We start from the raw sequence: 14662 nt of genomic DNA, 5'->3' as shown, positions 1-14662 counted from the left end.
TTTGGTTAATTCAGTTTGTATCAATTAATACCGAGCAAAATCTACTCAAGCGTGGCAAACGCACGACTGAGTATTCACAATACACAGAAAGACACTGCCACGCTAAAAAATTTGGCAAGTATTCGAAAGATTTCCAATGCGTGAAGAGCGTGAAGTATGCAATTTTTGGATCTTTATTTGCCCGAGAGTTCTCTCACAACACGTGCACATTGCAGCGACTAATAGAAAAATAAAACAATGTTTTAGAAAAACTAAAAAAAAAAAAAAAAAAAATAAAAATATATAAAAAAAAATAAATGAGTAAAAAAGAAAATAGCTTGCAAAATTTGTTGGCCTAATTTGCAATCCCATTTGGTTGAAACAACTAAATTACAATGAATAAAATAATATTATTTATATAATGGTAAATGTATAGAAATAAGACAAGTAACATTATGGTATACAAACATGTATACATAAATATGTTATATAAATGGTAAAAAAAAATAAATACAAAAATAAAAATAAAGATGCAAACAAATGCAGCATGTAATTTATATCTAAGTACGATTACTGCAACATTTTAATTTAAAATAATAAACCAAAAATGTTAAACAAACATAAATTATGTATTACTAATTTTGTTCACAAAATACCATTAAGCTGCAGTTGCTTTTCAAAATGATAATATGCTGGTGCGAATTGTAATTGTAGTTCAAAATACAATTTTCATTGCATGCGTACTGCAGCAAGGTAGTTGCATTAAGTAAAAAAAACGAATCAATAAAGACACATTTCATTTGCTCTAGTTTTGACATTTATTTCAAGTGAAAATAAAATGAAGTGAAACCAAACAGAATTGCTTTAATTTAGATTTAAAAAAGAAAAACAAAAATAAAAGAAAATAATTTATAGATAAAAAATCTTCATAAAAGCATGGTAAAATAAAAAAAAATATATATATAAATTAAAATATATATATTTATGTGTAACAAAATGAAGAAAAACAAATACTGCTTTTGTATTGTTTAAGTTTAACTATAAATCAATGACAAAGATTAAATATAAATTAAAAAGAAAATAAGCATACGATGAACTTACAAAAGAAAGCAACTGAACATAAACAAGAACAACAACAAAAAACAAAAACAACAACAGAATGCTTCATAAACACAGATAATGTCATGTATGAGTAACAAAAACGAGAAACTGTTTGAAAAATTTTACTGAATTCAATAAAAATATTATGTTGATATGGAATTAAGTAATTCCAAATAAACAAAAAATTGCGTTATGATGAAGAGTTACAATGGTAGCTTGGGCTTCATTTTATTTGTTAAGGTTCAATCATAAAACATTCAAAATTCTATTGTTTTTAAATATGTATATTTGGGAACAATAATTTTCATTTCATTATTTAACTATTACTGACGCCTTTTATAACTGAGGCATAAACAACTTGGGTGTTTTTACTATTACATGGTGGTAAATACTGCAACAGTTGAATAAGTAAAACGGAGTAGCAGCTCTATTGCTATAGCCATCAGAAAACTTACTTCATACGATACGTTTTTTCAATTTGTAATAGTTACACTGTATCAAAGGGATGGCGTAAAAATAATATTAACATTTCAATCAAAAAAAAAAAAAACCCTTTTATGCTTTACAATTAATATAAAAAATATAGTAATAATTCTAGGCACTATTTGAACATTATGTTATACAATTATTATAAGTCCCTAAAAAATTTTATGCTCTAACAATTCGTATATTGGCAATAGACACATGTTGTATAGCTATCAATTCAAACATACCACGTCTACCGCCCAGCAAGACGGATCTGTGTATTTTTAATGCAAAAATACTATTTACCCTTTGTTGTATTTGAGAGTTTTCTCAACATCGTTTTCTCAATACCATCATTTCATTCAACTGAACTGATTTTTGGTGCGTTTGTTTGTACGATGCTTGGTTGGAAGATTCCCAAATTAAGCACTGCATTAAAAAAGATTTGACCAACTTACATCGCGCTGAAAAAATGCTGCTTTGAGTATGACTTCCCAAAAAAGTATCTTACCGAGATTGGCACAATTCGAAAGTACTTAAGTTCCGATGAGGTTGGTAAAATTTTAAGCAATTTGCTTAAAGAAGAAATACTGGGCAATTGATTTAAAAAAATAAAATAATATTTTTTTAAAAGCTAACGGCTATTTAAAATTAATATTTTTATAGAAATCTAGCTATTTTCGGCTATTTTCTTTTGGCCTTCTCTGCTTTAATTGTCCACCAAGATCTGGCAACACTGGTGACGTACGCTGCGCGCTGCGTTCATACTTCGAGTTTCGAAATGAGACTCTAGGGTTCTAGTCGCAGCGCTCGGTTGTTCTTTTGGATCGCAATAATGTTGTTGCGTATGATTCGTTTCTGCTTGAAGAAGTGTTATGGTTAGTTATATGGTTTTACCATAAAATATTTAAAATTGAACGTTTTTAAGTGTAACCAGGTAATATTTTCGGGAATATGTTGGTATATTTTCTCTGCGTTAAAAAGATTATTTGATAAATGACCTCTGGTCACACCATGAGACATATGTTAAAGAATACAGCTCACTATAAATTTGAACAAGTATGAATTTTTAAATATATTGATATGCATAAAAATTAATTTATTATAAGGAAATTAGTTATTGCAAGTAAATTATTTATTTTGCTTCAAAGTGCATTAATGCTTCGGATTAATAAAACATATCGATATTTACGATTTTTAAGACTATCGATTCATCGATAATTTCATCTCTAGTAGAACAAGCTCATTAGCCGCGTCACTTTTTTTGTATTTTAAAATAACTTAAATTTCGAAGTATAAATAATTGCGTAAAATCAAATAATAGTGAAAATCGTAGTGACTGAAGAAGGAAACACCGAATTCTTTTGATCGTGTGCGCAACTCTCTTTGAAAATCGTAAAAAGCGGATCGCAAAATAAACGTGCAAAAAAGGACGCCGACGCCAAACATATATAAATTAGCGAAGCATTCTATCGCATCCTTGGATTTATATCACCGCAGATAGTGAATTTAACATTACAAAATGAGCAAAGACATTTATTATTCCGATAAATACTATGATGAGAAATTCGAGTATAGGTAAGTAATGCGAATTTTAACCCAAATTGCAATAATTGAGATCATTTTATATGCTCTCTCTGTTGTAGACATGTGGTCTTACCTAAAGAGCTGGTCAAGCTGGTGCCAAAGACACATCTGATGACGGAAACAGAGTGGAGATCAATTGGTGTACAGCAATCGCGTGGATGGATACACTATATGATTCACAAGCCGGAGCCCCATATTTTGCTATTTCGACGTCCGAAAACGGAGGAGTAGGAGATCGAACAACTGTTAACTCTCAAATACTTTCACATATTCACACTTGCACACTTATACATACACATAATTCAACATGCATACACTCACACATAGAAGCGATCAGAGACAGCTGACTTGCGGGGCAGCTGCTGCTGCTGCTGCTACTACGCACTAGTGGTGGTAGCTGCACAACTGTTGCGGCGGCGTTGATGCGAAATTCCCAAACACACACCACACACTACACTCACACACATATTCATGTACATCTTTCTCATACAGTTGCTTCCATTCAAATATTATTTTTCAAAACACTTGTTTTTGTATAAAACAACCACCAACAGCAACTATTGCTTCTATGGATTAATGAAGCTGATTTATATATTAATAAATTGAAATACAAGCTGTTAAAGGAGAAGAATGTGAAAAAAAGAGTTGCCATAGTATTAAATGAATCAACTTACTAGTGGCCATTTGGATTTTAGAAATCTTTTTAAATTACATTCGTTTTGCATACCATTTAGTACATATGATATATTCAATATTGAAATGCCGCCATAGTTTAAGTTCAAATATTGTTTTAGTATGTTAACTACAAACTCACATCGCGATATGAAAATTGCCAGCACATTTTCAATTAATGTTATAGAAAATATGATTTGTGATCTTGAAAATTTATTATCAATACATAATGCATGTTTTTAAACATAATATAAAGTTAAAATACTAATAATACATGTGGAAAAATTCAGCATAGATTGCTTGAAGTTTTTCAATATTCAAACTCAACTAGTTTTATTGTCAAGGTTTCTCTCATTATCAATTCTCTACTTCCAGATCGGTTTCTACTAATAAACACGAATTTCTGTAAAAATTGAACGAAAATACTGGAAAGAAACAATATGAAAATATTCAATTAAACGGTTATGCTTATTTTATAATGCCTAATATGAAGCGTATATTCTGCTGATATTTATAGTTATTATGGAATGGAAATCAAATACATTGTTTAGGTGAAACACAAGTAAATTTAATTTCTTTGTTTTGTATTAAATCTTATCAAATATTTGCTTAAGTTTCTTTTTCCGTAGTTCATACATTTATAAATTGATACGACTCAAGTCAGAACATAACCACACTATTTCTTATATATATTTATTTGATCAAGGGTATGAAGGCAAGCGCTTCAGCTATGCATTTGTTTTGTGTGATAGATGGAATGTGTGTCTATATAGTTATATTTTCCAATTTCAAAAATGAAGATCGACAGTTCCGGTAGAAATGCTTTATTTATATTCGTACATACTCGCACTTGTATTCACAGTCGTATCCATAAGTATTGCATCAGCTTTTAAAACATGCCAGCTAGTAATAATACAATAATAGTTTTTTTTTTTTTTTTAATTTCTTTGCTGTCATTTACTTAATTTACTTATCCCAAAATAATTTGGTGATTACCATATGATATATATATTTGTATAAATATTTGAAATGGTGTTTACATTATTATTCATGAAATGTAGAATAAAAACTATTATTTTTAAGTACAAGTACAAGTTGCACTTAAGTTAATAGAGCAGTCTAAAACATTTTTAGAAACTCAAAGAACATAACCGGAAACTATTTTAATTCATAATTTGTCAAACAACTTTTACATGCCACTGTTCATGGATGAAGAAAAGAGATGGCAATGCTATGGCTTGATGCAAGGGTAACTGCTAGTTATGAATTCACCACCCAAGGGAAGAGACTATGACAAAACGCTGTCAACAACGGGTATTTACTTGCAGTTAGGCCCTGCCACTTATCCATAGTTATAAAATAGCGACAAAACCCTGATACGATTTTGTTTTTGTTTTCCCACCAGCGTGCGTTGATGCCGTCGTTGGTGTCGCCAACCAAACGGTCAGCTGAACACCAAAATGTCAGAACTGGCCCCCCAAGGCAAATCGAATAGAAACAGATCAAAGGCAGCTGTGACACTAGAGCAGCTGTGATGCGCAGAGCTGCGCTGATTTATATTACTATACATATATTGTCCAATAGTATGAGGAAAGCCGGAAATGCCTAATTACATGTTTCGTTGGGTCTTCGGATGTGACTCTTAAGAGAGCGAAATTAAGTTTAAGTTGAGGCAATATCTTGCAGAACTTCCAAATTTATTGTATGAAATATTAGAGTATTATTTAACTATACATATGATAATATGCGAATACTACTTTAGAGTCATTATCTCAATATAAACTTCATTAATATATGTATGTAACCATAAGTGCTGCCAGCAGAAATTTAAATTTGTAATGCATTTAAGGATGAAATAACAACTGCTAACCACTTTTTTATAGGATTACCCAAATAATATATAAAGGCTCAAGTTGCATTCAGATTCTTAAACCTCTATTAATTGCAACATGTTGTCCATTCGAACTTACAAAAAAACAATATCTGGCTGATCAGAGCAACTTTTACAATGACGAACCTAATGAGACGAAGGCGTAAGGAAGTGGGCGAAAACGACGACACTGAACTACTTTTGAGAAAGGTGTACGGAAATGTTGGAAAAGCGAAAGAGCTTAATAACGAATTCTCTTCAATTTGCCCTGGCGATAGAAAGCGAAACTAAGCAAACGCTGCCTGAGCAGAGAACAAGGCTGCTAATTATTTGACTGTGTTGACGGCAGAGCGTCAACTTAGCTGTCGACGTTGACGTCGGCTCTATCAACGCGTCGTATGCTTAACGTGCGACAGCGCTGAATGCAATTGATAAGTATCGTGAAAAGCAGCGACTGCGACGGTGTCGGCGACTGAGAAAAAACAATAACAACAACAGCAGCTACAAATCAAGCAAACACATTTGATGAATGAAAATAATCCAACACTTGCCCACACACACGCACACATAAACACCGATGGCGTTGTGCGGTCGACGTCGGCTTCGCAGTCGCGAACATTTTGCGCGCTCGTTGGCTACGTTTCAAATTTGATTTTAATGTAGTTTTTAGTACTATTTGATAATCAGGCAAGCAAAGTTGAGCCGTCTGTTCTCACAGCACTCTTTCTCTCTTTCGTGTCATTTGCCAGTGGAAACAGTGGAAACTGAGGGCCTGCCATCGGTGATCTGTGCACGAGCCCGATCAGTTGTGCCATCGTCGCGTGCTCGACAACACACCACACACTATACGACACATTAAAACGCGTCATATATCGTGCATCATAAAAGAGAAAGAGTCGATTTCAAAATAAATGAACCAAAGGGTTTAAATATATGCAAATTTAACTGAGGCTGCCGTTCGTTACATGCACTAATTTGTAAGTGTAATAAAATGGGACTTGAATGCTATAAAACTGTTTAGCAGAGACAATCAATTACTGGTATCATGAAAATGTCTCTATGAATAATAATGAATAACAATTCATTGACAATAACAAAGTACTCTCAAGTAGTCGTGAAATGAGTGAATAACCAATATTGAACATCAAATTTGTCATCTGAACAAATAATTAATAAAACATTTCTAGAATTATTTTGTTGCCATTAATATAGTTTATAATCAAACTGGGTAAGTTTCCTTGTAACTCTTTAGTATCCTTCGAGATATGTACTTCACTGGAGAAGATACGCTAATATAAAAACAAAAAACAATTTGAAAAATAGTTTGAAATCTTTTTTATAATTCATTTGAGCATATCCTTTCCTTTGCACGAGGTATTCCATAGTTAATTACATCCTGTGAATTTGCTCTAATTGCTTAATGAATCGATTTTCGCTTACTGCATTAAGAGAGAGCGCGCAGCAAATTTTGATAGCTGCTGCTGATAAGCAATTTGCCTGCATATCGTAGGGCCAAGGCTCTTTACTCTTCTTAAGGGTTGGCAGCATCGCATATTGCAAGCATCTCACAGTTTGTTTTGTTTATTTTCTTATTTACATGCAGTTTTATTTATAGTAGGGTTTACTATTTTTGTTGCCATGCATTGCAAAAATAGACTAGGACAAGTTCGTCTGCATCACGAATATTATTTAATAATACATCGTGGAATGGTGGAACACAACAATGCAATATTATAGACAATACTCTTACTCTTTTATATAGTCAATATACGATTTCTTCTCATTGGTATTCTAGTATCTACTATATGCACAAAAATTCATTATTTTGCACATTTACAATTCACTGCTTCCTCGTCTTAGTCTCTGCATTTATTTATTATTAGAGTCCAATTTGTAATTAGATTGTATCTCATCATTTAATCTTGCAAACCTTCTCTCGCAGCAGTGACCTATGACAGAGACACATTAGATTAAGCAGCTATAAAATGCATATATGAAATGGCAATATAACGATTCTAATTGAATTAGTACAGTCATTAAATAAATTTTATTTATTATTTTATTAAATAAATTTCTTTTTAATGGATCGCTGGACATTTACGTTGCAATATCTGACAAATAGTTGTGTAGAACACGATAATTGTATTGCTAGACACGGGCTTATATAACGTATTCTGAATGTTGATCGGGAAGCCATTAACATATATATATTGAACATATACTATGCAACTTGTAGTTTGCCTTAAATCACAACTCTATATGCAAATAACTCATAGTGAATGCTGTGAGCAAATTAATTTGCATTGCAACAACAAAAACAACAATAACATCGACTAGGCGGAGGCGGATAAACTCGGTTGTTTTCTCAATGAGATGAAAGAATTAATTAAAATGCCGTCACACACCAGAATAGAATGACCCTTTTAATCAACGCGTAATTGATCATTATCATTATAGAAAACGATTATAAATATAGTTAGCCATTTAATATACTTTCAAACGATCCCATTAATTCAGATAAAGTCTTGATTTCAAGATACTTAAGAGCAGTTAAGTTCAATTGTGAATGCATTGACTCAAATTTCATTCAAGTGTTACAAAACATTGATATTCATCAATTTACATATTAAATACCATTGCCATAGCTGTCTAGATGTTTAATTAAGTACCCTCTATAACGACAATTGGGATCATCCCTATCATTTGACATTGATCAGAGGCATTCAATATGCACAATAGGATATGATTAGCCAATGTCCAATTTGTGTATGCGAAAAAAACACATTACTTTTCATTAGGTGGTCCGGTGATCGGACGCCTATGCAAATTAATTTGTTTGGCATGCCTATGGCAACAAAAAAATGTGTTTCAATTACGCTCAATGCTACAATCAGCAAAGATACATTAATTGAACTACATTCCCATTTCTAAGGAAGTGCATTTCGACACAAACAATGACAGCAATGGGTGTCAAATCGTAATTGACGCTAAACGACATTCAAGTTCGAATAGTGGAAAAATGTGACTAACTTATGTTTAGCAAATTGCCTTTTCGAATCTCACTCCATAAATAGTGAGCTGAAGTGATACTATTGTATAAATACATCAGTTATAATACAATTTACACCAAAGAGGTGTTGACACACACATAAAGTGTTCTGAATGGTACTCAAATTTTAATAAAGATCTATTAAGCTAATAGGTGCCTACTCATCTATCTCTGTTTATTTCTTGTTAAACATTTATGGTGATGCTAAATTTCGTTGATGTTTTCTATAAATAAATGATAGTAAAAATATATTTTTACAATTTGAACTTAAATTTGAAAATCTAATTTCAATTTCTACATTTAATTACAGTATTAATCTCGAATAAGGGATCCACATTCCTGGGGAAGTCTTGCCCACCACATAGTCAACCACTACCCACCCCTTGGCAACACCGCCCCGCCCGTGCGTACGGGCCTAGGATAATATTCACACAGAGACAGACAGAATGACGCGACCCAAGCAGGATGCCAGCAAGTTTAAAAGTTTTATGCAGGAGAATGTGCTCACAATGGCCACCGTGATTGGTGTCTTTGTGGGCGGTCTTGTGGGCTTTATAATCAAGAACAGCACCGGAGAGTGGACTAAGCGTGAGATTATGTATATATCATTTCCGGGTGAAATATTTCTGCGGTAAGTGGAAACCTTTTGAAAGTAGTGGGTAAAACAGATCACTCTTAACTTCTATATTCTTTTACACAGCATGTTGAAATGTCTCATAGTCCCGCTGCTTGTGTCCTCCATAACAAGTGCCATAGGTGGACTAGACTTGAGTATGTCCAGCAAGATTGCAACAAGGTAAGATCACAGATCTTTGCCATACTATATTCTATTAACGAATTGCATTATTTTCAGGGCCATAACTTACTATTTCGTTACCACAATTTCGGCAGTTATATTAGGTATTTGTCTAGTCACAACAATACGACCCGGCCAGGGTGCCAAAATTGTGGAAACACGCACCGAGACCATCGACAAGGCCTCCAAGGTGTTGACGCCCGATACTTTAATGGATTTAGTGAGGTAGGTTGAGTTATTTGAATGATGATGATAATGTGATATTAAGTGATGTTTGTTTTTGTACACAATTAGAAACATGTTCACGGACAACATCATTCAATCGACCATGTTTCAGGTATGTTGATATCCCCCACATCTATCTATAGATATAGATGTATTCTCAGCTATTCTTGCGAAATTTATGTCCACGCATACGCTCAATTCATCATTGCAACTGAGCCAATTATTCAATTGTTCTGTAGCTTACATAATTTGATTAAAGCTCAGCACATCGCGGCACATAATCAAAACTGACATGATAGGATACTCCAAAGCAAAGTTCTTTCCGTTTCAATTGAAATTGAAAATTATAGGGGACCGACCGACTGACTGTCTGTCTGCGATCTCGCATATGTTACATACAGATACATCTATATATCCAAATATATATACATACTTTTGTGCTTGTGTGTAGATGCATATATAATTTACGTACACGTTGAAATTATTATCAATTATCACCACAGACACTGTCGCGAAAAGCGAGTATGAAACAAATTGAATCAATGTATTCAACTCGTACAATTCTGAATACACACCAATGTATGTATGTTGACACATACATATATATATGTATTTGTATGTGCGATATGTAAGTAAATTTAACAAAATTACATTAATATTTTCAATTGTTGACAACAATTCTCAGAATGATCAGTTCATCCGAGTGAGTGATTATTCAAAAATTCCTGAAGCTTTTAAAGATATAATTAATATTATATGCACATATGAACAAGTAAAGCTCATTCCACAAAAAGCCAAAGTGTAATTTAAAAAAAATATATTTCATATATTAAATTACATTCAAAATATACCATATAGTACAATATACATATACCAGATTGTCAGCCAAATCAATTAAGACTCGATTGCAGAATGTGTGTTTTACCATACAAAATAATTTCTCAATTTTTATCTGATAGCAACCAATCTTAAAAATTGTACTCATTGTTGTATGTACCAAGAATTAGCTCTAGCTTAGAAATTATGCTTGTAATTTAATATTTGTCGATTTCTGGGGGCAGAAGTAGTTATGGAAAACATTTGCGTGCAATAACAATAACAATAACAATAACAATAACAAGTTTTTTCAAAGCAATCATGGCTCTATCTCTTATAGTCTCTAAGCTCTTTTGTTTCATACGATAATGATCGAGAATATAAATATATTTTATGGAGTCAGAAAAGACTCCTTCTGCGGGTTATATACATTTACTGTGGGTACAAAGTTATAATACCTTTATACTCTATGGGTAACGGAATACTGTTATTTGTTCTTTATTATTTGATTATACATATCGATATTGAAACACTTTAAATACACTTGCAGCATCGTACGGAGATATTTGAGAACACCACAATCAGCCCGGCACGTAAGTAGTTGCTTTTTTTAAGTATTTGATCAACTTTACCATTCGCGCCTTACAGAGCCAATGGAGAATTGGGAATTCAAGGCGGCACAACGAGAGGGCTCCAATGTGCTTGGTCTGGTCATGTTCAGTGTAATCTTGGGCACAACTATTGGTCGGATGCGGGAGAAGGGTCAGCTGCTGCAAGATTTCTTTACCACACTCAGTGAGGCAATGATGACAATCACATCTTGGGTAATTTGGTGAGTACATAGAAAATATTCATATTGTGAAATGTGTTTGACTAAATTGATTTCTCTAGGATTTCTCCACTTGGCGTGGGCTTTTTGATAGCAGCCAAGATTATTGAGATGGAGTCCATAGCAGCAACAATACAATCTTTAGGATGGTATTTCATAACCGTGATGATAGGTCTCTTCCTGCACGGTTTTGGTAAGAAAGTCAGTCGAATTTTGTATTCACTTTTCTAAGGGTCTTTGTTATTTTGCACTCCCAGGCACCATTGCGGTTATATTCTTTTTGGGCACACGTCGAATGCCATATCGGTTCATAGCCAAACTCAGTCAGGTGCTGGCCACTGCCTTTGGCACGGGCTCAAGCTCGGCCACCATGCCATTGACCATCAAATGCCTGGACAACATGGGCATCGATCCACGTGTCACGCGTTTCGTTATTCCGGTTGGTGCCACGATCAACATGGATGGCACAGCCTTGTACGAGGCTGTGGCAGCTCTCTTTATCGCCCAATATCGTGAGATGAGCTACTCCTTCGGCACCATTGTGGCAGTGAGCATCACAGCAACGGCGGCTTCCATAGGCGCAGCGGGCATTCCACAAGCAGGTCTCGTTACCATGGTCATGGTGTTGGATACAGTGGGTTTGGAACCAAAGGACGTGTCCCTAATCATTGCCGTTGATTGGCTGCTGTAATTATTGATGATAACAACTCGTAAATATTCGCTAAACTTTTGCATCTCTCAGGGATCGATTCCGTACCACAATCAATGTAATGTGCGATGCTTTGGGTACTATTTTGGTCAATCATCTTTCGAAGAACGATTTGGCAAGTGTCGATCGGGTAAGTGGAGAGAATTTGGTTATGTATTTTAGATTTTCTAATGTGTCTTTTGTATTAAAGTTGAATGCTGAGCCACATGAGCTGCTCGAGCTTGGGGCCAATGGACACGAAATGAAAGAATGAAGGCAGTCTATGCTTGGCGCCTATAATCGCAAACGATGAGTGATGCAGGACGAGCACAATGACAATGACGATGAGATACAAATGGAGATAGAGCCTGTGGTCTCTCGTCATCGTTAGTTTGCCTCTCCGCATCATTTGGTTTGTGGCTAAAAGCGGCCAAGACGCAATTTCACTTTGAAGTAATTGGCAACAGTTAGCTGTCTATGTTAGCTGTCGGCACATTAACACGAATTTATTGAGTCGTTTGTCTTTGATTGGCATTCGATAACGCATGAAATAATATGAATAATTAATTAGTGTAATTCATGATGTAAATAATTTTGGTTATAACTACAATTAATTAAATTGATCGAGTTCAAATTTCAGTTACATTTTCATACTTAGCCATTAAACAAAATAATCGAACCAAACACACAATGAATTGTTACACAAATATCCATTAATACGAATATAAGATTGAGGGAAAAGAATACGTATTGTTTCTGCATTAACAAAGATACAAAACCTTCGCAAAATATTATAATTAAACAAATTAGCCAAGACAACAAAACAAAACACAACAATTTAAAAACAATTAGATTTAAACAATATTAAAACAACAAAAAAGAAAACACAAATGTTTGCTCAAATTTTACACAGAAATTAATTACCGTTTAAAGTTCTTGTTTGAAGTTGAACTTTGTAAATACTTAATAGTTTAAGTATAATTAAAAATTATTTCATAATTGTGTCAGCATAAATACAACAACGAAAAATAAGAAATAATTTGCAAATATCAAGCCAAAAAAAAGGAAAAAATACACGAATATTAAATGACAATAATAACGCGCTGGAGAAGCTCAAAACAAATGTCAGAAATGGTTATACGTAAAATAGAAGAAAATAATAATAGTAATATATTTATTACATATTTGTTAACTAAGACTTAGACTTTAAAGCCTTTTCAAATACAAAATGCAGACAAACTTTGAAAATTAAAATTACATATTGTTCAACATATTTAAGATGAATCATCAGCGTTTATAGATACAAATTGTAAGTAAAGCAGAATAATAAATCAAATACAGAAACTGTTTGTATAGTTGTGTGCAGTCGAAATGTTGACAAATAAAATTTTGCAATCTGTACATGTACTTATATAAAATTGAAATTAAGCTTATCCAATTCTTAAAAAGCTGGAGGATGTTATAAATTTAATATTTACACTTGACTCATCCAACAAAAAAAAGAATAAGTAAGAAAGTGTACCCGTTACCGATTTTGAGTAAAGCCAAAGCAGTGCGGTATTAATTTTAAAACATACCAAATTAATAAACCGCAAAAATACTAAAAATATGCTATATGCGTTTGGTATATTTGGTATATTGATGTAGTACTACATCTGAAATATACCACAGAGCACAAAATATACCAGATAGTTAGCCAAAACACCTAAGACCTATAGAAAATAGGCGTTTTTACTCATAGGAAAGAAAGTTGGCAAAAAATTTGAAACAAATTTGATCTGGGTGTAAACATTAGAAGTGTTGTCAAAAAAAAATTATATATTTATCTCGTATAGTCTCTGAGATCTAGATGTTCATACGGACGGAAGGACAGACAGACAGACTGTCATGGCTATATCGTTTCGGCTCTTTATGCTAATTAAGAATATATACATATATTTTTTAGTGGTTCGATGTGCTTCTATCTGCCTGTAACATACACTTAGTGGAAAACATTTAATGGAAAACTGTCCGTTTGATATATAAATACTGAACGATCCCAATATCAAAAATTGACATTACTTCTAGTAAATTCGCATTTAGCGATCATATGTAGAAATGAATGATTAAAAGTTAGTGGAAACATTATTTATCGCATAAAATGTCTTTAGAGATTTAATAGATAATATGATCTTTGACTCAAACAAAGTTGAAATGTTTGTTTGAAAAATGACTACTAGGCTCAGATCAAAATTCTCAGTCAATTGGAAAATATAAATAAAAAATAACAAAAAGAAAAAAAGCAAAAGTCTAGGAACTCTCTCCCTTTCTCATTGCCAGACGAGCAGTAAACGAGTCAGCCAATATGTCCAGTACTGTGGATCAGCTGCAGCAGCTGTCTAATAGTGAACTGTTTCTGATGTGCAACAGATATCAGTTTGCGGCACGTGACATCGCTTACCTCACTAGACGACAGTTGGAGCGAAGACTGCATGTGGCCATTGTTGGAGAGCGCGCTATGCTGCGTGCCCATGATTTAATGCAACGAATACGAAGCCAGAAGGGACATAGAGATTTCAATGATTGGCTTGGAGTTAATAGAATTG

At 33.5% G+C, this 14662-nt stretch overlaps 2 protein-coding genes and 1 long non-coding RNA gene across 3 annotated transcripts; all 3 read left to right on the top strand.

The window, feature by feature from the left end:
- The first annotated feature begins 2767 nt into the window (after positions 1-2767).
- Positions 2768-4126, top strand: LOC133849836 (cyclin-dependent kinases regulatory subunit). The gene is made up of 2 exons (XM_062285899.1): positions 2768-3123; positions 3192-4126. Exons 1-2 carry the CDS (start codon positions 3068-3070, stop codon positions 3361-3363), a joined length of 228 nt encoding a protein of 75 aa, XP_062141883.1. The 5' UTR covers positions 2768-3067; the 3' UTR covers positions 3364-4126.
- A 783-nt stretch (positions 4127-4909) lies between these two features.
- On the top strand, positions 4910-5586 carry LOC133841941 (uncharacterized). Its single transcript, XR_009894347.1, has 3 exons — positions 4910-5118; positions 5210-5506; positions 5567-5586. It is a non-coding gene; the product is annotated as an uncharacterized LOC133841941 (long non-coding RNA).
- A 123-nt stretch (positions 5587-5709) lies between these two features.
- Positions 5710-13464, top strand: LOC133841931 (excitatory amino acid transporter 1). Its single transcript, XM_062274788.1, has 11 exons — positions 5710-6651; positions 9034-9354; positions 9424-9519; positions 9577-9744; positions 9814-9856; positions 11111-11153; positions 11209-11392; positions 11452-11582; positions 11647-12076; positions 12132-12228; positions 12289-13464. Exons 2-11 carry the CDS (start codon positions 9170-9172, stop codon positions 12349-12351), a joined length of 1440 nt encoding a protein of 479 aa, XP_062130772.1. The 5' UTR covers positions 5710-6651; positions 9034-9169; the 3' UTR covers positions 12352-13464.
- The last annotated feature ends 1198 nt before the right edge of the window (positions 13465-14662 follow it).

This window comes from Drosophila sulfurigaster, chromosome 2L (assembly GCF_023558435.1).
Source record: "Drosophila sulfurigaster albostrigata strain 15112-1811.04 chromosome 2L, ASM2355843v2, whole genome shotgun sequence".
In the NCBI taxonomy this organism is placed as follows: domain Eukaryota; kingdom Metazoa; phylum Arthropoda; class Insecta; order Diptera; family Drosophilidae; genus Drosophila; species Drosophila sulfurigaster.
The sequence above is the reverse complement of the archived record's forward strand: the minus strand, read 5'-3'. Positions and strand labels throughout refer to the sequence as shown.

Coding starts and splice junctions, on each gene's coding strand:
- LOC133849836 (XM_062285899.1), top strand. CDS start 3,068: ATGAGCAAAGACATTTATTATTCCGATAAATACTATGATGAGAAATTC. Junction 3,124..3,191: donor GATGAGAAATTCGAGTATAG/GTAAGTAATGCG, acceptor TCTCTGTTGTAG/ACATGTGGTCTTACCTAAAG.
- LOC133841931 (XM_062274788.1), top strand. CDS start 9,170: ATGACGCGACCCAAGCAGGATGCCAGCAAGTTTAAAAGTTTTATGCAG. Junction 11,154..11,208: donor CACCACAATCAGCCCGGCAC/GTAAGTAGTTGC, acceptor CGCGCCTTACAG/AGCCAATGGAGAATTGGGAA. Junction 12,077..12,131: donor ATTGCCGTTGATTGGCTGCT/GTAATTATTGAT, acceptor TGCATCTCTCAG/GGATCGATTCCGTACCACAA.